This window comes from Silurus aristotelis, assembly GCF_946808225.1.
Source record: "Silurus aristotelis genome assembly, chromosome: 24".
Lineage (NCBI taxonomy): Eukaryota > Metazoa > Chordata > Actinopteri > Siluriformes > Siluridae > Silurus > Silurus aristotelis.
In genome coordinates, this window is record NC_139597.1 from 10,204,108 (window position 1) to 10,230,813 (window position 26,706).

Below are 26,706 nucleotides of genomic sequence, written 5' to 3' on the forward strand. Positions count from 1 at the left end.
AAAATCCTTCAGGCATCTGCAAAAAAGGTTGGTGAAGCCTATTAGTCTGGAAAATACTGCAAAAAACAAACCCCCAAAAGATTGTCTGGGGCTCCACCAAACCACAATCAGAGCCATATTGTCCAAATGAAGAAAGTTTGGAATTTTAATCTTTTGGCTGAGCTGAAGTCAGTGATCATGGCTCTATTTTTAGAAAGGCACTTTAATAAATTGTCAAAAACCACTGTTCTATAATTTTCTTGTACTCCATTGTCTCTGATTATGTGGATTATATGGCTATTTTAGGTTAATATACTCAGAAATTGAAGAACAATTGTTATTTCTTAAAGCTGCACACAAGAATTTCTTACTTCAAATCTATTATATTATATTATATCCTATTTAAAGAGGATTTTCAAAAATAACAATAAATTCTTTCCCATGTTGTTCATGCTTGGAACCCAAGTCATCTGCATAGATCCAATCCATAGTGCTGAGCTTTCTCTGAATCATCAACAATTTGGCACCATATGTCAGACAGAGAGACTAAACACACTCTAAATGAAGTTTATGAAAATTGTTTGCTTTATCCCACCACACATTTATCATATTCTTACCAAGCTGTGACATCAGAAAATAAATCTGAACAAAAGGTCACTAAAACAACGGAGCAAGTAAGCTTGACATTATTTTTTCAATTTTGATGTAAGGGTTTACATAAATAAGAAAAAAAGGGAAGAAGTAAAGTATTGATGAAAGCTTCATTTGCCACTTTTTTTTTTTTTAAAGTGACGGTGGTGCAGCTGTTCAGTGAGAAAACATAAACTCAGTAATGCTGTAAACATTGGTGGCATTCACTTTTCAACATAGTGGCTGTATTACAGTAATCTCCATTCTACTGTTTAGATTACGAATGTTAAAAAAATGTAAAATTATATTTATACTTGCCATTGTAACTTAAATGAAAAGGTAAAAAGTAAAAAGAAAAAAAGATTTAAAAATGTAATTTAAATATATCCTGTCATTACACAATCATTTGGATCAGTATGCTTGATTCAGTTTGTTTGATATTATTTAAATGTCAGCATGACAAAGTCAGGGTCAGGCCTGGTGTTTGTACCTTTGCATACAGCAGTGCACGTAATCAGTGACAATGTGCTAAAACATTTGGTAGAGAATAATACTGAATGAGAAATAATCTAATAGAGTACAATCCACTTACTGTCCATCCTCCTACATGCTGGGCGAATGTACAAACCCAGCTGTCCTCAGAGGTACCTTTGAACTGTGATCAGTTAGGCATGCTAACAATGCTAATTTGACATTTCCTCTCTTCCCACACACCCTTTTAACAGATACATATAGCCAAATGCTCACACACACACACACACACACACACACACACACACACACACACACACACACACACACACACACACACACACACACACACACACACACACACACACAGTGTCCTCAAAGCTCATGCAAGTTCACTTCCTCATTGTGCATTCCAGGTGAAAATGCAGATGAGGTTTAATCTTGCCCTGTCATATAGCATGTGATTAGCATGTGTAAGATCATGCCAGGGTTGTGCTTGGATGAGACAAGATGGAAGAAAGTCTGCAAATGTATGTGAGTGTGTGTGTGTGTGTTTGTGCATGTATATGCAGTGTGCAGTACCTACTATTTTGCAGTATCCTTTGACCATAGCAAAAAGAATTTCCACCAATTTCATGGCTACTTTTAACAACAATCGCAGTGACAAATGCAAGCCTAATTAGTTAAAAGGAACGGAAGGACTTTTTCTCCTCTTTACAATATGCCTGACCTGGACTTTCGAAAGTGAGAAGAGATCGAGTAGCTGTAGGAAATGGAGAATTACTTTTGCATTAGTGCACATCTGTACAGCTGAATGCCTGCTGTGCTGTATGAGTGGGAGAGAAGTGAAACCTCATCACAGGGTCAATGGAATCTATATGCTTTTTTCTTGCCTTTTTTCCATGAAGCAAATATTTTACATTTAAATCTTCATGTTGTGTGTCCAGTTCAGAGGGCAGTACATTTCTGGAGGTTGTTCAGAATTTCCTCTGAACCTCTTTTCATGGAACATGAAGATCATATGGATTGTGTTTCACAGGTCAAGCAACAAACTATATTTATGGAGCGTTCTCTTTTGTGGTAAATATGTTTTATGATGGTGTGTGACCTTCATTTTAGGCCACTGTTGAAGTTATTTACTTATTTGTAACTTATTGAACACTGTTGATTGTGCATTTCTGTTATTCTTTGATAGCAAATTGCTCATGAGTACTTAATCAAGATGAACTAATAAAAGGGCAGCTGTAAGAAAAGAAAAGAAAGTCTAGACTCAGTAGCTCCTGGCATTAAAAGGGTTAAAGTAGTGCTTGTACTGATTGTAAAGTTATTTTCCATGAGTCTGTAGCTCCCAAGTTTTTTTTTCAGGTCTGATTATTCTTAACATCCCAAATCCGACCCCACACATTTCAAATTCTGTTTTCAAAACCATGTACATGGTCTTGTTAAAGTTTATCATGTCATTAAACTTAAAAAAAAATCTAAACAAATGTCTAAACAAGGTTGTGTGTGCTGTTCTTGGATAGGTGACATCCAGTCTTGCCCTCTGCAATAAGAGATAAATTAGTCTCTAGGGCAATCAATCATGAAGTACACAGAAGCTGCTCGGCCCTCTGCCAGGTCCAGACGGATCGTCTGCCCAGTCATTCAGTACACAGTTTGTCCCCCTGATCTCTTGAGAAATCTGTTTTCAACATTTTCTCACAAACCCACAGTGATGCATATGCATACATCCAGCAAAAATGACACTGGCAGCCTATTTCGGGTTTTGAGAAAGATGATCCGGCTGAGACGGGCCTGAGTACTGCTTCACTTGCGTCTACGTGCTGATCTGCAATCCTCCAATCCATCATTAACCATCCTTAGAAAAACATTGATCTTAATCAACAGTCATGTCTTTCAGTCTGAAAGATATTGATGTGGAATTTTCAGTGGTGCATGGAAAGGCATAGCAGGACATTTCCCTCAATATCATTATGCATATAGGATGTAAGCAGTCATTCTAAAATAATTAATAAACAATTACTTGAATTTAAATACTGCGTTCCCGAACACACTGCTCTATGTTGATCAAATATCTATAATCAAAACACTGCACAATGATTAAATAGGAGAATTGACAATGTTTCTTTAAGGGTAATTGTACTTTATTTTACATTATTCTCTTTTTATAATAATGACAAACAAAACCTTTATCTCTTTTGATTTATACCCATGAATGTTTTATACATATTATATACACTGTCATATTTACACTGACGACAATTTAAAGAACAAAGATAACAAATCACATAAAGACAAAAAACACTGAGTAAAACAAATTGAAGAAAATGTCCAAATAGCAAAGTAAAAAGTCTCTGACCAATAAAAACATTGCAAGACATTGAATTATTTGTCATGCTTTGCATGATTACGAGATTTACCATTATTTCCATGACCACTTCATTCATTCATTCATTTTCTCCCGCTTATCCGTAATTCGGGTCGCGGGGGCAGCAGTCTAAGCAGGCCCCCGCCTTCGACTGCCGCCCAATCCTCACAGCACCGTCCCTTACGGTCCCTCCTGCAGGTGGTGAGCCCACGGGAAGTCCATGACCAGTTTTTAAATTTAAATTTGACTAAACTTCCAGGAACAAAAATGTGTTGTTATTAGAACAGCAGCGCCCTCCAATGGCGTACTGGCCACAGTAGACCTTGGCTCTGAGAACAGTGTGTGCATATAGTTCTGATTCCACAGCAACAAGTCCTCCAGAAACAAAACATTATAGTACATAAGACACAGATGGACTGTGAGACTGTTGTAATTAAACAGCACTGGGAAAAATAAACCACATTCATAATGGATTATTATGTAACAGCAACACTACTGTGACACTGGGTATTTAATTATGGTTCAATAATTGTTTGTTCAATTATTGAATTGAAATCCTGATCATTTCAATAATTGAACAGAAGAAAGTTATTCTTTATTCTGTTCAAATGGATCCACAGGCTATACTGGGAACATGTGGGATGCCAGACTCAAAGTGCGATGCACACACATTCATTTACATCGAAATCCAAATTAAAGCTGTCAATCCATCTACTGGACGGATTTGGAAAAACTAGAGAACCCAAAGAAAAAAAAAACCCACATGAACATGGTTAGAACATATTTAGTAGCCATACAGACACCCTGAAGGTGGCAACATGATTAATGTGCAACAGTTTATTGTTTTGTGACAGAAAACAAAACAGTTACAAATGAACTCTCAGGTCATCTTTTATACATGTATAATTTTTTTTTTATTGATTTAAAGATGTGTATCAATGATCTGGTGCAATGAAGAAAAAAAAATCAACATCAAAGCAAATATTTCATGATCTATTCATTTCTATTAGTCATATCTAGTATATTATATGTGTGCAGTTCAAAAAGTTTAAAGAATAAGCTATGAAATAAAAAGCAAAAACAATTATTTCTGTTCGTAAACTGAAATGACCACAATTGGTGTGATGGCATGAACAAACTAATGAAGTGAAATTTATGACAATTGAAAACAAAGCTAAATGTTTGGAATGAGTAATATTCATGATGATGAAATATAGGGAAATATAGGGCGTTTTACCAGTAAATAAATAAGCTATATATATATATATATATATATATATATATATATATATATATATATATATCCTTTTTTTTTTAAATATTAGAATTTCTAGATCTATATCTTTCTAGATCTATATATGACAAATACATAATCATATCCAATACATTTATACATTTTGGCAAAAGCCAAAGGTCAGACATGCAGCAGAATTATTTCATGGCTTCTTCACATTCTCCAGCAATTATAAACACTAGAAAAGAATAACCTGTTTGGCTCTTTTGTTGGAATACAAAAAAGAAAAATTAAGAGAAAAAAAGTTCAACACATTCAAGATAAACTTAACTATCTAGGAGATTCCTTTATTTCTATCTATACCACTGTGTACAATATCTCAGTGGCTTCTGTGCTGTATACTGTATAGCTTCTATATGTACTGAAAGAGCAAGCATATTTCAAAGGCTCAGATTCAGAGCTGAGGTGAAGAACAAGTGAAGCTGCTAATCACCGACGCCTAGTGGACGCCAGCACCCAATCGGTTCATGGTTTTGCTCATGTGTGGAAAGTGCACATTGGGAGTTCTGGAGGTAGGGCCATAGAGGCCCAGGTTACGTGCTGCTATGGATTTGCGGGGTGCTTTAACGCAGGGGAAAGGGGAGAAGATCTGCTGTGGTTTGGGAAGAATTTCTGGAGTAGATGCTACAGAAGAGCTCTGCCTGAACGAGCAAGCTGTGCTCTCTGAGCTGGAAGAATCGTGGCGACTGGAGCTTGCCACTGCTGAGACATATGGCTGTACATTTGGTTTGGGTTGTGGCTCTGGATTATTTTCCTGCTCTGGCTCTGAAAGCGGAGCAGGCGTTTCTGAATCATTTAACTCTGAAGGATCTTGTACTGATGAATCCAGGTCTAGGGTGGATAGCTGCTGTTCAATTTCCTTTATCTCTTCACTGCAGCCAGTATCCTGAAGCTGAGTTCCTGAGTCGCCCTCCTCCACAATCCCTTGCACAGGCTCCTGCATTGGCACGTCTACTTTCTCCTGGCTTTCATGGTTATCTTTCCTCTCCTTCTCTTGATCTCCGGTTTCCTTCATCTTCTCCTTTTCCTCTTCTCTTTTTGCTTTCTGCTCAGGGTTGGTGTTATTATTGAGCTCCTCCGAATCATCAAAGCCCAGCTGAGCCCGGGCCCGGGCCAAATTCCTGCGATGAGCACAAACATGGGCATGCCAGGGGGAATGAAGACTGTGATCCTGGGTAGGGGTGGACTGGGCTTGGGGAAGTAACCCTGTAGGACCTCTGAGCTCCTGGGCTATACCATTTTTACATGCATTCTGAGCACTTGTGGCCTTCTTTCCTACGAGAAGATGATTGACCACAGGTGAAGAGTGAATTTGGGAGGCAAAGATGCCAGTGGCTGGACATTTATCTACAAAAAAATGAAAAAATACAATGACAATAATTATTACAGTTAGTGCTTTAGTTGAATGCAGTCCTACTGCCCAAATCAATGCATATGATTGAAATCAAGAGATTTGATGCAATTTGTTTGAAGCAAGAAGATTTGATGCAGTTGTATGATTCATGGAAATTAAAGTACACCAAAAGCAAGTTCTCATTCATGAAAAGTCACAGCATGAATCAATAAAATACCCAGATTAGTTGTTTTAGCCCCTTCTGATCAGCTTCAATCCCAGCACTGTATACCACACCAGCACAGATAGCCAATAAATTACTATAACTGCCCGCTACCAGAATTGTCCCAATACAAAAGACTCAGTACCAGTGTCAAGACTTGCCCATTTACTGGGCTGATGAGGTGTAACAGGTTCAGCTTCCACTGGCAGTCCTGGGAAAAACATGTGATCACAATCCTGAAAAACAGCTGGTGGATGTGTCTGTCTTACTCTAGTCTGAAAGCTCAAATACATGGTGTAAAGTAGAGATCCTGACTAAAATGTTCATAACTAATCTCAGTGAAGAAGTTGACACAGAAGAAAAAGAGAAACCAAAAAGGTCTGAGGAGGTTTGCACTAGCTAACATGCACTGTACCATATTTTGCTGAGGTTTGTCAGTGATACTGCATATCCATGTGTTTTAAAACCGCAGTTTCGTTAAAGCTTTAGGATCAAGGGAAGGTATCCCAGAAATCTTCGCTTCCAAAAAACTTTAACCTGCATAATGATCTCAAGACAACACCGTCTAATGCACTTTTACCTGCTTGCCGTTTTCTTGTCATGCTCTTATAAATCCATATAGGAAATGCACTTGACACGTTAAGAAACAAAATGGATAACATCTCTTGAGGCGCTCCCTAAAACAAAAGCTGACTATTATCGTATTTTACTTTGAAATCCTGCTTGTAGTGTGGTTTGAATGGCTACCTGTGTGAATGTAGAGCAGGTTGGCCTGCTTCTGCTGCCTTCTCTTGATGCGGTAATACTGCTTAGTGAGTGCTCTGATGTCCGTACTCATGCGCTCCATCATCATGCTGTTAATGGTAGCGTGGTGCTCTGCCCGGCCGGCCCCTACCGCTCCTGGGCTCAGCTCAGCCATACTGCTGCAAGGAGAGCTCAGCTCACCTCGCTGGTCTGAGAAAAAAAAAAAAAAAAGACATTTTCTAGTCAAACAGTGCAATTCACTGCCCAGTAAAACACAATCATTTTATATATTCTGTAATACGTTTAAACAGGAGTCATTGCATAACCACATCTATGTTAACATTTCGTGTTTGATAGTCAAGCATTTATTTTTCCACCTTAGTTTAACAATGCCAATAGGTACAGAACCCCTTTTTTAATATATGAAAGTAATACCAGAGCTCTGAGCATTAACACACACCTAATACTGATCTAGTACTGAACTTATTTAACTATATAAATGTAATAGCTGTTGTTGTGGCTAGTCCACATGCCATTCGTTTTGTTCAGCTGATAATTTAATTGAAATGGGAAACAATTTTTTTATTTAAGCAGCAGGAAAAAGTTAAATGCTTGTTGTGGGACTGGAAAAAAATAAAAACTGCTTCAAATTCATAAGGTACAAACATTAATATGCCATTTTACCTTTTAAGTGCTTTTGGTATCTCTGAATCTCAGGGGCCAGGAGCCCACCTAGTGGTCCCAAACATCCCAGAGCAGTAACTATAGAGTCTTCATCATCCAGGTCTCCATCATCATCACTTTCCCATCCATGGAGCCCCTGGCTACAATTAAGAAAATTATACCTCATTATGTCATCTATATAATATGCCACAAATTTATTGTAAAAACACAACGTTTGACTAATTACAGACAATAAAAGCAGACATCGTTTTTGAGTAATCTTACGTTTCTTAAAATCAGACAAATGTTTTATTTAATTAAAAAAATATAGATATTTACCATGTAGGCAGACGCATTTATCTATAGTATGTATATGCACATTATACTCACACCATAATAACGTTAACTCATTTACAGAGCAATATGCTGTAATCTAAACAGGCCTTCTCGGGTTACACACCTGCCAATGGCCTTGACTGCAGCAGGAAATGGAGTGATATTGTAAGTGTATTTCTCCCTCAGCTCAGCCAGCTGGGGAAAAGGGAAGGTGGCCATGGAGTACACCGTCTGTTGGAGAACACACACACACACACACACACACACACACACACACACACACACACACACACACACACACACACACACACACACACACACACACACACACACACACACACACACACACACACACACACACACACACACACACACACACACACACACACACACACACACACACACACGGTTTTCACAGACTGCCACATATTCAGTATACCATTATCACCAGCTGTTTTTCTACCACATGGTTAACAGAATCTTCTCATTACACAGACTAAAATCCCACAGGTATTTTTTAAATCAAAGACATAAATTTCAATAGTAAGGGGCAGTTCAACTCCAACAAAATAAATCAAATAGATAAAAGTATACAGGGTAAAATTAGATTTCTATTATTAATAATGACATCACTAGGATTCTGACAATGGAAGAATGGTTGAATGTTCCTTCTCCCAAAAACATTTAAAGTTTTAACTATGACAAGTCATTTCTCCTGAACTGGTTTAAAGAAATTGAGCTCATTCTCTTAAATCTATATGTAAGTTTTAGATACATTATTTATCTGTAACATTGTAAACGTTCCTGTTGGTCTTGCATTTTAGAGTTAATTTTCCAAACCTGTAGGCTCTATTCCAAACTGTCAATTTAAAATCATTCATTAATGCAAGCCAATCTCACAGGGTACCCTGACATTCAGAAATCATTTTAAGTACAGGTATGTGAATTGCATGTGTACGTCTTTTCGCTAATGTACCTGCCATGTAAATGAAAGTGTAATTGAGTGCTGGACATAGTGACACTCTCACCTGCATGAGTTCATTGGAGTCGATTAAGTTGTCCTCCAGCATCTCTTGAGTCAGACAGCCCATAGTGCTGTAAAATTCATCAGCAGTCTGGCACTCTTCAATCCTCCTGCAAGCAAACAAGCATGCAAGAAAGAAAGAAAGCAAGAGAGAGAGAGAGAGAGAGATTTACATCACATGAAGATCTTGACCATTCATCACTATGGATAGCACAGTTTTTGCATCTAAATCTTGGTCACAGCTCCTAAATACAAGGAGGTTTAAAAGGATTAAAACCAACTCTGGTTAACTCACTCTGCAAGTTTAGACCAAATTGCTAAGGCAACACGTAGCAGTACTTCTGATCCCTCAAAGAAAACCGAGTCCCAGATCTTCAGCACGGTGTGGTGAGGCAGGCAGGTGGCAAACATGGTAAGAAACCACTGCATGGTGAACACGTTGGTGAGTGGCGGCTCATAACTTCCTGCAACAGCACAGCATTCATCATGAGTATACATCAACAAAAAATTTATAAATACAGTCGTGTGAAAAAGTGTTTGCCCCCTTCCTGATTTCTTTTTTTTTTTTGCATGTTTGTCACACTTTAATGTTTCAGATCATCAAACTAATTTAAATATTAGTAAAAGATAACAACATGAACACAACATGCAGTTTTTAAATAAAGGTTTTTTATTGAGGGAGAAACAAAATCCAAAACTACATGGCCCTGTGTGAAAAAGTGTTTATAATACCTGGTTGGGCCGCCCTTAGCAGCAACAACTGCAATTGCAAACGTTTGTGATAACTTGCACTGAGTCTGTTACTGCGCTGTGAAGGAATTTTGGTCCACTCATCTATGCAGAATTGTTTTAATTCAGCCACATTGGAGGGATTTCGAACATGAACCGCCCTTTTAAGGTCATGCCACAGCATCTCAATAGGATTCAGGTCAGGACTTCGAAAGGCCACTCCAAAGTCTTCATTTTGTTTTTCTTCAGCCATTCAGAGGTGGACTTACTGGTGTGTTTTGGATCATTGTCCTGCTGCAGAACTCAAGTTCGCTTCAGCTTGAGGTCACAAACAGATGGCTGGACATTCTCCTTCAGGATTTTTTGGTAAACAGCAGAATTCACGGTTCCATTTATTACAGCAAGTCCTCCAGGTCCTGAAGCAGCAAAACAGCCCCAGACCATCACACTACCACCACCATGTTTTACTGTTGGTATGATGTTCTTTTTTGAAAATGCGGTGTTACTTTTATGCCAGACGTAATGGGACACACAGCTTTCAAAAAGTTAAACTTTTGTCTTGTCGGTCCACAGAATATTTTCCCAAAAGTCTTGGGGATCATCAAGATGTTTTCTGGCAAAACTAAAATGAGCCTTTCTGTTCTTTTTGCTCAGCAGCGGTTTTCGTCTTGGAACTCTGCCATGCAGACCATTTTTACCCAGTCTTTTTCTTATGGCGGAGTCATGAACACTGACCTTAACTGAGGCAAGTGAGGCCTGCAGTTCTTTGGATGTTGTTGTGGGGTCTTTTGTGACCTCTTGGATGAGTCGTCGCTGTGCTCTTGGGGTAATTCTGGTCGGCTGGTCACTCCTGGGAAGGTTCTCCACTGTTCCATTTTTTTGCCATTTGTGACTAATGGTTCTCGCTGTTGTTCACTGGAGTCCCAAAGCTTTAGAAATGGCTTTATAACCTTTTCCAGACTGTTAGATCTCAATTACTTTCTTTCTTATTTGTTTCTGAATTTCTTTGGCTCTCAGCATGATGTCCAGCTTTCAGGATCTTTTGGTCTACTTCACCTATGTCAGGCAGGTCCTATTTAAGAGATGTCTTGATTTTGAACTGGTGTGGCAGTAATCAGGCCTGGGTGTGGCTAGAGAAAGTGAACTCAGGTGTGATAAACCACAGTTTAACAGCGGGGCATACACTTTTTCACACAGGGCCATGTGGTTTTGGATTTTATTAATAACTCAATAATAAAAAGCTTCATTTAAAAAAACTGCATGTTGTGTTCACTTGTGTTATCTTTTACTAATATTTACATTAGTTTGATGATTTGAAACATTAAAGTGTGGTACACATGCAAAAAAAAAAAAAAAAGAAATCAGTAAAGGGGGCAAACACTTTTTTACACTACTGTACTTGCTTGACTAAGTAAATGACATTTCAAATATGTGACATTTAAAAGTAAAATAAATAAAAAAATCATTATAATAAATATTTCCATATAATACAAATATGAAATGATGGTAAAAGATAACAATACTGCAATAAATAGAGGGGCTAGCTGGTGTCCCTCACCTCCTCCTGTCCGATTGGCTACTTTCTGTAAGTGGTGAAGATGTTGAGAGAGCTCTGGAAGTTTAAGCCTGAGCAAATCCCTGAATACAGCCATGTCCACAGACAGAGCACGCAGGTTGTTGGCAAAGTAGCTCTCAGGAAGCACCTTATCAATTAGATAAATCATCACCTGAAAGAGCACAGAATAAACATAATTATAAACATTGTGGGCAACGTGTGTGCTTTGCATTAACTAGACAGCTGACTGACTAAACTAAATATAGTAAGAGAATTTTCAAATATAAAAATGAGTTTATAATCATGGAAAAGTTTGAATAAAAACTAATAATTATCAAAGTTTCAAGAGGGTTTTATCATGAGTTTTATGCCCAGAATCTATTCAAACATCTTTGAGCATTTTTTTTTAAAATATCCATAACACCAGTATCGGTTCTTTCCTCTCACTTGAACCAGGAGACCCACAACTGTTCCCACTATACACAAAGCCAGCTCTATAAAGATATGGTTTACATGAGTTGAAGTAGAAACTCTTTAGTGGCCTGTTATAGAGTTCTGAGCTCAAAACTACTGAACATCTTTGCTATGAATTTTAATGCTGACTGCACCCCAGACCTCCTCACCCTTCATCAGTACCGGACTTCACTAACACCCTTGTGGCTGAATGAGCACAAATCTCCACAACTGGGCTGTATTTAGAAGTTATATATGCGAATTGAGAAATAATTAAGCAATTGTGCATTCAGATCTCAGATATAATTACAGACTAATGAATTTCTCAGACAGTTGCACATGAATAAATCTGGAATAACGATTTTTCTTGCACAAATACCAACATACCTTTTAAACTGTCCACTCACCAACTCTGTGTCCCATACTTTTCATAACTTCTACTAACATTATCTGACCATGTGTGTACTCAACATTTACCAGGATTTAAATAAGTATTGGCACTCTTGGTGTGAATGTTGCTATTACTAAAGTCAACAAACAAGCAACAGCACAAGCAACATCTTAATGCAAATGTAACCCCAAAGTTTCTACCGTGTCAAACCATTTGTGAATTTTAGGTAATTTATTACTAACCGAATTAGTTGGTTTCATAATAAGGACTTAATTATTTGATGAGCTCATGCTAAATCACTCATACAAAGGTAATAGACATTATGGAAAACCTTTAAAGCATCGCCTTCATTGCCCTCTGTGACCTCAAGGATAAGGGCAGCCAACACGTTGAAGCCCTGGCAGTAACCCACAGTCTTGTTCCAGCGGGCATAAGCCAGTAACACCCGCTTCAGTACCACACGGTCCTGTTCAGCCTCCTGGCCGCAGTAAGAACTGCAGCCTGTTCTGTGCAGGTCCTGCAGGGGACAATGAAAACACATTATAAATAACGCATCGCTGAACACATGGGAATATTTTTGCACTTACAATGTGGCTGAGAGAGCACAAGGGAGTATTTATATTACATACAATAGAGGAAAATAAAATGTAATATATTGAGTATATATATTAATAGAGTAAGTAAAAAAAAAATAAAAAATACACACCAAGAGAAAATAAGGCAGAGAGTAAGACTGACTATGGACTTAGCCCTATAACAAACTACAAGCATTTGATGATTCATTCAGCCTTCACCAACAGAGGTGGGAAGGAGAGCGCAAATGGCGTCTTTGTTCCATTATGCACTTTGAGCTGACGTGATGCACTGAGTAAACATCCTGCTAGGCCATCTGACATTTAATCGGACAGATTTCACGTACTAATATCAAATATCTCTGGCAAAAAACATCCGCTTGCTGCTTTTAGCTTTGTGTATTTCAATGCCAGACAGTTACCATTGTCTCATATTACTGGACTCTAAAAAAAGAAAAATTTATGTTTTCCCAAACAAATAATTTAACTGATTTGCTTTATATTTCCTCCTGCAAATATTATACTTGTATGAGAGATGGGCAACTAGCGTGCAAATGTAACGTTGCTATTCTTAACAAGCTCTGCTATTCCATGACCAGAAACATGGTCATGAACTACAGCAATGCTTACAGATGAAACATTCACTTATTAAAATATTTATATATAAAATCATTACTTTCACTATCTGGATCCCCAGAGAGTCATCATCTGGATTGCTGCGGTCATTGAACGCAAATCTCATAGTCTTCTCCCAGTCTATGGAGATGCTGTGGAGGTACTGATCAGCTAAGGTCAACCATACCTTAACAACAAAAATAAAAAGCATGAATATGAGATTTACATAAATGGAATTTTTTTTCTGATTAAAGGTTTCATTGATTAAAAGTTATAGTGAGGAATATTAGTTTGAATTGCATAGCAAAGTCTGCATACACATATTTACCCCTTATTATACATATTTCTATATTAATTAGCAAAACTGTTATCGCACATTAGATGGCAGTAAAGTCTGCGACTCAAAGTAACCATTTTCTCCGTTGATTTCTACAGGCCTGTAATGCTGTCTACAGGAATACACCAGTGTTTTTTTTACTTAAACATTTATCCACAATTTAGAGTTTACTGAAAACTCACTGAGGAGTTATATATGATAAGCAAATGAAACGATGAAATAATGCAAATTTAAAATGATCTGTATTACAAGCCAAACAATTAAGGATTTATTTGAGACACAAAACTATTAAAACATGTAATTTAAGTTTTAATATAGTGAAAAAAAAGAAATCCGTCTTCCCCACTGACAGAAATCTGTCTTTCCCCACTGTCTTTCGAAATGTTCCCACTGTGGGACAAATAAAGGTATATATTTTAATAACATACACCTATAGAAAACAGACTGTTCAATCTAATTTAATTCAGTTTTAACAAGTGCTTTTAACAATGGACATTGCCCCAAAGCGGCTTCACAGAAACAAAAAAATTGCTTAGTCTCTTAAGATTATCCGCAATTAGGTGAGGTTTCTGAGCATGTTTAAAAGTTATCTTTCTAAAGACTTATCATTGGAACCTTTTGTATAAATGTTGAAACTCTTAACTCTAAGGAAGCTTTACAATCTTTAAACTACATGTAAATTACATGCATCTCAGAATCAAAAGTAATGAACTGCTGCTTTTGCTTTCAGCTACACAGACTGAATTATTCATGTTTAATTACAAATGTACTGCCCAGATACAAAAAGTACACAGACATAAACATTGTTTAACTATTAACATATTATTTATACCATAATTAATTAACTTTTTCAAAATGCTATTAATGTCAAATACACTGCTACGGTACAAACACTGCACTGCACATGCAAAGAACAAGAGATGTAGACATACCCTTTTCCTCCACTCTTTGGGAATTCCAGTTGGAAGCCTAGCCACTGCCTTGAGGGCATCATACCACTACCAAACACAGAATACTGAACACTCAGTGCCACATTGTATGCAAAGTATAATACTATAAGTTCATATAAAAAACACTTTGTGTAATGTCTGTCAAATCTGAGTCTACAGGGACAAAAAAAAAACCCATAGCTGAAAAGTCTGAACTTGCTCACCTGTTGAAATCCATTCTTACCAAGAGATGGCTCTAGAGTAAACTTCAGCCTGGTATCCACTCCTGTAGAGAACAAGGATTACCATAGAGTTCATATGAATGTGTAAAAAAAGAGAAATGTACATGTGTGACAGGGAAGAGGGAGACAAATACAACAGGAAATAAAAGTTGCCCTATGTAATGTTGAAGCTGAATTATACAAAAATAAAAATAATAATAATAATAAAAAAAAAAAAGAGTAGCATACACATGCCCACTAAATTGAGTTTAACCCTGCTGATTATTCTTTTTTCATTTTTTATTTCAGAACTAAAGCTAACGCAAAGAAAAGATATTTGAGTGATGGTTTAAATTCTACGTATTCTTCCTGTACCTGTTCTACGTATCACAGCTGCTTTGCTAAACATCTAAAGCAAATATACAAAAGTAATAAAAATGCAATGCATACACCCTGATCCAAGAGGGCAATTTGAGATATTGTCCATGTTAGTTCTTTATCTTAAATGATTAAATTTTCCTTGAGTCCTATCCCTTCCAAGGAAACACATGTCCAGATGCTGAAGGGTTTAATAATGATCATCAGGTTTTACCAGGACTTGTGAAGCCTGAGTGCACAGTCATTAAAGCAAAAAGGGGGCCATATGATATAGTGATATACTATACCAATACATATGATATACTATACCAATACTATGATATTTGAATCCCATGTAAATATTTTATTTATTTCTTTTCACACAGGTTATTGCTTACAAGATTAACAAAAAACATTGTGAACATTGTGAAGCAATCTCCTTAGTGTTTTGCTTTCTGACCCTATTCTGTGTGTAACAATAGAAATAGCCCGATTGTTTGTACACACAGACAGATACATAAAATCTTGCTATCTTCAGCTGACAATGGTGTTCCTTTTTGACTGTTTTTCGGTTTTTGTCATCCTTTTTGTTTGATGGGTCAGAACCAAAATACACGTCTAGCTCTGTGGAGAGTTTGACCTAAAAAAAAACCCTACCAAGAACTTTACCCAAATCAATGCACAATGCTTCCCCATGTCTAGTCAACAATTTTTTTCCTGCTTTTCTTTATTATCGTTTATCACTTTGGTTCTGGGAAGGCCATGTATGTGCCTAAGTACATATACGGACCAATATAACAGCAATGACAGCAGGAGATATGTCAGGACTAGAAAAATATTTACCTAAGTGTTTCGACTTAACATTAAGAGAGTGATTTTAGCTGCCCCTCTCCTCCTTCACATCACATACTGTTGCTTTTATTTCTACTAAGGACCGAATTTATGTAGACCATGGTAAGAACCAACATAAATGAAATTTGATGTACAGTATAACGCTAGAGCTACTGAGTAACCCGGAAGTGGCGTTAATAAATGGCTGCTGTCCGGTTCGCTGTGGTGCTGATCTATCTTAACCGACTTCCTCATCCATGTTTAAAACCAGCACCGGATGTGTTATTTTAAAAACATAATATTACAGGTTACATATATTTTTAATCTTCATACTGAACGCTCGTTATCAACTCATAAGCGGTCGCTGCTAGGTCTTTCACGAGCACTGTATAATAGCATAAAGGATTAAATAAATACAACAACGTCCTAATAAGAAGTTTTCTTTAAACAAAAAAAAGGATTCAGTCTGTAATACAGACCTCCTCTGATCTCCGTCATGGTCTCCTGCTACGAGCTATTCAACAACATACCCAACCGCGACCCTTTATTTACAATCGTCCGCCTCTCAGTGCTGGTTACAGGGGGATTTGCAATAGCCGAGACGATTATCCTTTCTGAACACTCCTACTTCCCCTGCCGATCACCCTAAGAACATACATGAACCATATACAAACATGCTAAACGATATATATCCGTTTCTAAAATATCAAGGGACACCACAAAAATAAGATCAGACCAATCAGATCAGAAGATCAGATAGATTATCCTAATGCAGTACCACCAGGCCAAATATTCAAATATAACTCATGGACCTGTACAGAAAAAATGCATTATGCTTTACCATTGCGTTGGTACAATGTGGTCAGATTGCATTTCTATACCTATTTCAGTTACAGTAACAAAAACACCACTGTCTTGCAGACACTATTCAACACTCAGCATAAAAATGTTTAGAGGTATAAGGGGAATAAAACAATTTAAAACGGCAAAATAATCAACTTCGGGACGATAACTGGGATTTTGCGATCTTTCGAATGTCCATTTTTTCAATAACAGCATGTCCCTTATTATATACATCATGCTATAATCCTAACCTAAAAAAACGTGAAGGTTTAATTTGCTGCTGTTTCTGTTTCATCAAGAGTTATAGATGTAAATATAGAAGTGATGCAAAGTTTGAAGGCCGCACTCTCAGCATCCTGATATGGGCAGAAATGATTTCAAGATATGTAGAGGAAAGCCTACATCTTTAGGTTATCCTATGTGATGTCATTCAGTGCAAAGCAAAAGAAACAACTTTTACACAACACACGTCTAAACTGATTGAATGCACACCACTGCTAATAATAATAATAATAATAATAATAATAATAATAAAAATAATAATAATAAGACAGGTTTGGATGTGGGACCTGGCTCGAGTGTGCACAGGAGGCGCGGTGCGCTGCGGGAAATGCCGTTGCGTTTCTTGAGCACATTGCTGATGATGCTTCCGACACCACCGACCGAGTTCTGCTGCCGCTTCAAACAAACCCTGGACCTTTTAGATGCGACCAGCCTGTCCTGCTTCATTTGCAGAGGAGAAAAATGTCACTAGGCGAAAACACTCCGAGCGTTTGACACGCGGCTCTCTTTTTTTCTCGTCCTTTCAATTTCTTTTGCTTTTCATATGATGATATGAGGTTATGTTCTCGCAGCCGCTGCGGATATGGAAGATGGCGAGATGATCGATTCATCCGGTAGCGTCCGAGCGCTGTGCTGTTCACTCAAACATTCGTCCATCCCCTGTCCTCCATCATTTAGAAGATCCATCCATTTGAATTTCAGGAAAACAGAACGTGGCTTGTTTTTTGTTATATATATACATATATAAAAAAAATTTTTTTTGAAGCAGGCTGCGCGGTGATCTAAGAACAAGGTACTTCAGCAGCGGCCGCGCGCAATGGGCCGGGGTGCGCGTTCACGTACTGTAAACGACGAATGGGAGGAGGCGGAATGGCGTCAAGAGCGAAGTATCCACAGGAGATAATACACAAAAAAGTTGGCATGCACAGCATACCGCAAGTACATGAGCAAGCACGACCGATTTTTGAAATCATTTAACCAAATTCTGTAAGCAAGTCTTTACACACCTCAACAATTTGTTGTAAATCAACACTATGTTGTGATGCAAAACATTACAGTACAGTATCAAGTCTTCTGCTATAGTTATTCAAATATATATAAGAATTAAAATGTGCATCACAAAGATTATGTACAGATGGATTTTTTTGGTTGACGTATATAGATTTGAATACTAATAAAGCTTTAGTAATCACTTTTATCCACCAGGGTCTGAAACCTATTGAAAACCTATTATACCACCTATCACCCACTGGCATGCTTTGGGAGATCCAGAGAACACTTAAAAACCCCACAATGTCTGGAAGAATAGCAAAGAATGAACTCCAAACAGACAAACTCCTGGAGCTCAAGAGCAAGGAGCAACTGTATATACCTCACACCAACATGCCACCCAATTTGAGCAGGTTCATAAATTATGAGCAGGTTCACAAATTATATCTACACAGAGTTGTCAGTCTGTTACATACATCCTGAACCGTCACACAATTTGCACATTTCAACAAGTCATGGATCACTAGAAAATCTCTCAAAGGGGTAACAAATTAGAGGAAAATACTGGTCATGTGATGCTGTCTGTGTGGCATGCTTTGCCAATATTAATTATTGCATCTTGAACCTGCTTTGTAGACACAAACAAATCAATAATCATGCACAGCTATACTGTACCTGGTTGGTTCTCATGCTGCATGTGGATAAAATGAAGAAAATCAATTTATCATTAACTTTTGTGATCTATCCATAACACTTTATAGATATGAACATCATACACCAAGGCCATTTATAAAGCAATGCACATTTACAGGAGTTGATATTATTTCCCCTCTGATACATAAACCAGTTATTTTAATTGTTCTTACCTACCTTACACTAAATAGTTCATTAGTTTGCAAATAATTACTGTAGAAATCAATTAGAGATCTCAGCTTTACTGTGTAGCAAACAGCTAAAAACGAAGCTTGAGGAAATGAGCACTTTAACTAATGTCATTGTCTGAAACAATTATCTCAATAGACATAGGTTTGCACATAAAAATTAGAAAGGATTAATTAATTCTGAAGAAATATCCATATTAATCTTTAAAACTAATATCTGATCTCCAATAGCATCAAAGATATAAGACTGGGATGTCAGGCATATAACTGCTAACTCCTCACATGGATAACAAAAATACAGCTTCAACAATTAATGACCTGAAATACATATTTAATGTGCTTCAAAATGGAAATTTGGACTGAATTTAGATCTCAGTAGACTGCAGTTATCTTCTAACTGATAAAAAAAATCTAACCATCATCCTTCCAAAAATTGCTGCCAAGTCCATATCCATAATTAAGTATTGGACAGAAGTAAGAAGAGACTATGGAAGTTTCTTTTGAGAGGAAAGTTTAATGTACATTTTTAACCACATCCATGTTGCCTATCAATTAGTTATATAAGGTCTAATTGAAAACCCAAATAAAGTCTTTACCTTTTGTGTTTTTTTACGAAAATAATAAAAACATTAAAGCAAGATAGAATGCCTTAATTTGAAATATATACTTGCTTTGCCACGTAATTTAAGAAATGTTCAATGCTGCTCGCATATAATGATGTCTGTGGTCAAAAAGATGAAAGTATTTTCCCCTCTGGTCCACGGTATAATATGACAGGATGTCTTTCTTATTTCCTTGTGCTACATGTTTGCTTCAAGTTGACCCAGACCAGAACACAGGCACTGACCATGAGGATGCCATTAATCCCAACTCTAACTCTAGTCCTGTCATGTGTCAGTTTCAGTCTATAGGGTAGACAGGACTCTGTCACCAAAAAGGAGGCCTCCAGATTGCAACGCAAATACATGCTAGAAAACTGTTTATTATATAATCTTGATTAAATTAAACTAAACTTTGCAAAATGTAGATTTAAATCATTGATAGGTCATGTGCCTTCCACATTTTTAATAACGAGAATGAGCTCACACGAGACACGAGCTCATGTCATCTGGCCCTATTAATTATGCAGAGAAAAGTTGAAGTGCACTATTGTAAAATGAGGCTAAAAAGAATCTTCATATTAATTCAGTAAATTAATTTGAATTGGATTTCCCAATAACACAATATTCTTCTTTGTCTTTGTTTCTGAAGGAGCACAAATCTCCACAAGCACACTCCAAAATCTAGTGGAAACTCTTCCCAGAAAAGTGGAGGTTAGAACAACACTTATCTGCAGATTAACTGCTAAATGAAATGTTCAAAAATCACATACTTATCTTATGGTCAGATGGCCACAAACCTTTATTGTGTAGGTCAGGGTACTCCAGGAAATGTCTATATTGAGTAGCGGATTTATAACTATTACATATGGGTTATGCCCATATGTCTTCATATCTGATTTGTGACTCTCTAGTTTTCTATATTAGCATATTTATTTTATAGAGTATTCCACTGCACATGCATACAGTGTTTTTACACTTATTCATTAAGGAATTGGCAAAAGATCCCACTGATGTTTAAGCAGTTCCATCAATTGAGGACTTATTGGGTGCACTGAACAAACAATGCGAGTTACCGTATTTTCCGGACTATAAACCACTACTTTTTTCCACGGGTTGAATCCAGCTGCTTAAACAATGAAGTGGCTAATTTATGGATTTTTCCTGGGTTTTTCCGGTTTTACAAGCTTCAAGCCTAGAAACTGAGACCCATAACATTAGACCAATGAAACTGCCGAACTGGTTCAGGTGAACCAATTAAACTCTTTATATTAAATCAGATGCGCTCCCACTGAATCGGGCCGCACCACATCATAAATATGGATGATGTTCCTCTTACGTTTGACCTGCCGCTCACTGGACTGGCAACAGGAAATGCGAATCATTCGTCACGCTGAAAACAACCGGGCATGAAAAAACACTTCACCTGTGTTCTGAGATGCACGGCATCGGGAGAAAAGATTCACCGATGGTGATTTTTAAACGCACGACGATGCCAAAAGAGAAACTCCCGAGAGAAATAGTTGTGAAAGGAAGGAGGAAGACAGTGAACAATGACTTTCTTTGTAGGCTACTGTTTAGATACAAGCCGTGTAACAGACACTGTCTTTCATTAAAGCCTGTGTAAAGTTCATAAGTTTCAATGTAGGAACCTGCGGCTTATAGACAGGTGAGGCGTATTTATATTCAAAATAAAAATCTTTGTCAAATTCAGTGGGTGCGGCTTATATATTTGGGTACGCTTAATAGTCCGGAAATTACGGTAATCAAATCCATCTTGAAGTCAGAAAATAGGTGAAAACAATATGACTGAAGTGCACTGAAAACCCAACCGGAGAACAAGGCTCTGTGTAAAAGACAAAACAATGTGTATAGAAAAAAAGAGACAATGCTAAATATGAGTTACTTCTTTTCGGGGAGACAGCTTGCAGGCAGGCGGTGACAATGTCAGATTTCTTCTGCTGTTTGTTTTGCAGTCTGTCTTTCCTTTTCAGCTGTCGCACCAGTTTAGCTGACTGAATTCCGATACGATATTTAACCTCCTGAATGATGCTCTTCAGCTCCTCTGGATCTGAAATAGATGGCACACACGGTCAGCTCAAATCTGGGTCCAAGACTACAAACAAGGGTTCTTTCAGGTCTGAGATGAATGAGAATATGTTTATTCTTGGCTAACAGAAACAAAGACAACTCAAAGTAGCTTTTGTGTGAAATGTGTTAGATCACAAGTGAACAGAAGCAACAAAGAGCCTTTTAAAACTAGAAATCACATACATGAGGGAAATTAGCTATCAAATAATTCTACACTACTCTAAATTAGAATTGCATAAAAAAACAGCATTCGTCTTCGAACAGAACATATGGTGGTAGCAACAGTATATACACTGTATACAGCATATTGGATTGGATAAAGAACGCTATGAAGCATAATCATGCTCAGACAGCGCAGTTCAAGATATGAATATTTCAATTTGACTTAAAAACTGTTTACGGAATTTATTATAAATACAGTGCTGTGATATTGTGATTTGTGGTGAGAGTAGGGAGCAGGTTGAGAAGATCCTGGAGAGCTGGAGGTACATGCTGGAGAGAAGGAGAATGAAAGTCAGTAGTAAGACAGAGTACATGTGTGTGAATGAGAGGGAGGGCAGTGGAGTGGTGCGGTTGCAGGGAGAAGAGGTGGAGAAGGTGGAGGAGTTCAGGTATCTGGGGTCAACAGTTCAAAGTAATGGAGAGTGTGTTAGAGAAGTGAAGAAAAGAGTGAAGGCAGGGTGAAGTGGGTGGAGAAGAGTGATAGCAGGAGTGATTTGTGATAGAAGGGTATCTGCAAGAGTGAAAGGGAAAGTTATGGGGTATATCTGTAGGAGAATGCTGAGGATGGAGCCACCAGGAAGGAGGAAAAGAAGAAGACCAAGGAGGTATTGATGATATAAATGTGGTGAAGGAAGACATGCAGGTGATTGGGTTGAAAGAGGCAGATGTACAGGACTGGGGGGTATGGAGACGGATGAACCGCTGTGGCGACCCCTAATGGGAGAAGCCGAAAGAAAAAGAAGAAGAAGAAGTAGAAGATGATAAATACAGTGCTGTGCATGTATTTGCCCCACTCCTAATTACTTTTTTAATATTATTTGCATATTTGTCTCACTTTAAAGGATTCAGATCACCAAGCAAATTTTAATATTACACAAAGATAACCTGAGTAAATACAAAATGCAGTTTTTAAATAATTAATTCATTTATTAGGAAAATAGTGGTGCAAACCTGCCTGGACCTATGTGAAAAGGTAATTGCCCCCTAAACCTAATAACTCTTAGTGGCAACAACTGCAATCAGTCTTTCACATTGCTTTAGAAGAATTTTGGCCTACACTGCTTTGAAGAATGGTTTTAATTAGGGATGCACCGAAATGAAAATTCTTGGCCGAAACCGAAAACCGAAAAAGAGGAAAGCAAGGCCGAAAACCGAAAACGAAACACCGAAAGAAATCGATTTGCTTTTCTGTGCCGCGTTTCTCTCATATTTAGCATAGCGATCGGGATGTTGGGATTTCAGGTGATAAATTAAACCCGACGAGGAGAAAGTTTTTACAGACGAAATTTCGGCATTACATGTTTTGCACATCGCTATCCGTGGGTCTTTTTCAGATATACTGAAACACGTCCACACCGCAGACATGTTGTTTTAGACAAGCACGTGCAGGCAGCAGTTTCTGTTTGCGTCATCACAACAAACTGTTTCGGCCGTGTTTTTTCGGTGATCAAAGTCTTTCGGCCGAAAACCGAAAATGCACTTTTGGGCCATTTTCGGCCGAAAATCTTCGGTGGCCGAATATTCGGTGCATCCCTAGTTTTAATTCAGCCACATTAATTGGTTTTTAAGAATGAACGCCCTGTCATGTATCTCAATCAGATTTAAGTTCAATTCAATTAAATTTTTATTTGTATTGCGCTTTTAACAATGAACATTGTCTCAAAGCAGCTTTAGACAGATAATGTGGTGATAAAAAATGAACATGTTCAAGTGTAAGTTTGTCCCTGATCGGTGGCGACTGTGGCAAATAAAAACTTCCCGTGATGGCAAAGGAAGAAACCTTGCGAGGAACCAGACTCAAGAGGGAACCTATCCTCATCTGGGTTACACCAATGTCCATTTATTACAGATAGGTTTCAGGTCATAAATTTATTACGATGTTGCGGGATACAGTGACGTTGATCAGAAGCAAGCTGTAGTCCTGAGTCAATGTAGCAGACTGTTGACATTAACCACAGTCCAAATCCATAATCAAAGATTCTATTTAAGTCAACTCCAATTACTTTTTTACCCAGGGCCAGGCAGGATTGAACAGCTGTTTTTTCCCTTAGTAAATGAAATCATCATTTAAAAACTGTATTCTGTATTTACTCTGGTTATCACTGTGTAATATTAAAATGTGCTTGATGACCATTTAAGTGTGACAAATCAGAAAGGGGAAATTACTTTTTACAGCACTGTAGGTCATTTAGTAAAAATCGATTTCAACAAGCAGGGATTTCTAAGCCTGGTGACTGACAACATAAAAAAAAAAACAATTCTTGATCCACTCTTACTCCTAAAACAATACAACTATACTACTCTCCCAGGAAAGTGTTTCCCCCGGAGCGTTTTAAAATGTTTAACAATCTCTGCTTCCTAAAAAGGTTCTTCTTGCCACTTTTTTGAAATGCAAACCCTCTGGGCACAAGCAGAAGAATAACTAAGGGTTTTAGGTTGTCTGTTTTTCCCCCCATGTATGTGTGTCCTCTTAGGTAAGTAAAGTTCTTTGGGGTTAAATAGATGGTTAGAGAATGCTGGATGAAACCTGAAAATACACAAATATAGCCAAAATTTGGTGGACACCTGAATGTCACACTAACACATGGTTTTTGCTCATATAATTTGCTCGAAAGCAGGAAGCACATAATTGGATAAGATCTTTGTATGCTGTAGCATTAGAGTTTCCCTTCAATGGAAAGATGCCCAAACCTGTTCCACAATGACAAATCCCCCTGCAACAAAGTGAGCTGCATAAACACATGGTTGGACACTTGTTTGGTTTATTCTTCTGGGGGAAGTTGTGTGTAGATGCCTACAACAGGAGCTCAAATTGAAAATACTATATATTTCAAGTTCATTAGAAAAATAACCATCCCAGGAACCACAATAAGGTACACTTTATTTAAAGTGCATATGATTTTCCCTTTTAAAACTCGAAAAGCACCCAGTACCATATGGTAAAATATGCCAAAAAAAAAAAAAAAAACCAGCTTTACAGATGGGGTATGATAAGATATACCTTTATTTGTCCCACAGTGGTAGTTACAATCTTAAAATGAGAGCTTAATAACAAAGTGAACCTTGAAAAAACTAGTGTGCTTAGCCAATAATTCTTGATTCTTAAAAAATGTGAAGAAAAAAAATCATAGCAAAAAATTTATTTTCTAGGCTGAGGCCTACAACTGACTCAATCTACAAACTAAAAATAAACTAATATTGGGCCAACACTAGCAAGGTGGAACTGGTAAAGGCCATGGTTCGGCCAACCGACTCCCATTGGACTTCCTACTTCCCATTGGGCCAACACTGGAAGATGATTGGTATAAAATGTGCTCCTTTCATGGCCAAGTAAAGTTGACCCAACCTGGACACAGGATTGTATAGTTCTGGCCAATATAGAAGCCCAGAACAATCAATGCATGTTTGCAACCTGGAATGTGTTGCTAAGGAACATATGAAGAACTAATCTGAGAGCCTCCAAAAACTTCTAAAGTACTTCTGAGCTGTATACAACCTGCTGCAGAGCATTCTTTAATAATTTGTGATAGACAAAAAGCCAGACACACCTTTCTGAGCGAGATAATTCCTCTGGTGTCTTTTGGTGTGTTTCTCTTGAAGTTCCTGTAGAAAGCTGGACGCTGTGTTGCTTCTTCCCAAAAACGCGTCTGATCCTGAGGCCTCGGTCGAACTGTCCAGACTGTCTGCACTCCTGAGGCCCTTCCCGCTGCTGTATGTGTCATAAAGCTCCACAAGAAGACAGTCCACAATGGATGACCGACACCAGGACCTGCCATCGTCTTTCTCACAACGTGTCCAGGCTTCCTGGCACAGCGGCTCCACACAGACACTCTGTCCTGCATCGTCACAAACCACCGACTTTTCAGGAGAGTAACTGTTCCGCGCTCCGTCAGTGCGACCTGAGTATAGCTGTAGATCTTCTACTCCAGGACGCGTTCTTAATGAAACCCCGACCGAGTTTTCGAAAACTCCGCTTTCCTCGTCGGACTCCAGGTCCCCGTCGCATATGTCCACTTCTCTCAGATCGAGTTCAGGAACTTGTACACCTGACATTGTATTACGCCGAAGTTAAGAGACTTCTCTTCTCACCGACTCTGCACTGTGAACACGTGTGTAAACTGATGTTATTATAACAGGTCTGGGAGAAGGAACAGCAGTTCCGGGTGCGTGTCGTTCCAGGAGCTTGGGTTTGTGCGATATCTTTCCAGAGCTCCGATTTCCTTCCTGAAAGCAGGCGGACTGCTGCAGTCCAACAGGAGACAGTGCAGTCAAGCAGGAGACAGTGCAATCCAACAGGAGACAGTGCAGTCAAGCAGGAGACCTACAGCCCACACTCCTCACTCTGCAGGTTTCTCAGCAGCAGCTGCGAGTCACTGAAGTACACAGGTGCACGTGGAGAGGAACACGTCTTAACTTTTACTCTGTTCCCACATGTGTGTGTGTGTGTATATAGAGAGAGAGATGTGTGCATACAAATGTGTACATAAGAAAAAACAGAAAAAAAACCTTAGCAGAAACATGGGCCTACAGCCAATGCAGTAAAATGAAAAGAAAAAAATAAATATATATATATATATATATATATATATATATATATATATATATATATATATATATATATATATATATATATATATATGAAAGATATTCCCAATTAGAGGTTTATGTTAAACTTTTTTTGATAGATAGATAGATAGATAGATAGATAGATAGATAGATAGATAGATTTTTTTGTTGTTGGTT

At 37.9% G+C, this 26,706-nt stretch overlaps 1 protein-coding gene across 4 annotated transcripts; it reads right to left on the reverse strand.

Annotated features, from left to right (window-relative positions):
* Window positions 1–4,338: 4,338 nt before the first annotated feature.
* On the reverse strand, window positions 4,339–26,425 carry tbc1d30 (TBC1 domain family, member 30). 4 transcript variants are annotated; one of them, XM_083528333.1, is made up of 14 exons: window positions 25,512–26,425; window positions 21,557–21,721; window positions 14,871–14,932; window positions 14,650–14,715; window positions 13,442–13,567; window positions 12,525–12,710; window positions 11,353–11,521; window positions 9,361–9,529; window positions 9,070–9,175; window positions 8,166–8,272; window positions 7,727–7,866; window positions 7,046–7,252; window positions 6,444–6,509; window positions 4,339–6,089 (listed from the first exon to the last, which is right to left on the reverse strand). In XM_083528333.1, the coding sequence occupies exons 1-14, from the start codon at window positions 26,014–26,016 to the stop codon at window positions 5,182–5,184; spliced, it is 2,982 nt and encodes a 993-aa protein (XP_083384459.1). In that variant the 5' UTR covers window positions 26,017–26,425; the 3' UTR covers window positions 4,339–5,181. The 4 variants fall into 4 exon arrangements, with proteins under 4 accessions (XP_083384459.1, XP_083384460.1, XP_083384461.1 ...); XM_083528334.1 differs by lacking the exon at window positions 6,444–6,509 and having other exon boundaries at window positions 25,512–26,423; XM_083528335.1 differs by lacking the exons at window positions 21,557–21,721; window positions 25,512–26,425 and adding an exon at window positions 17,468–18,038.
* Between the last annotated feature and the right edge of the window lie 281 nt (window positions 26,426–26,706).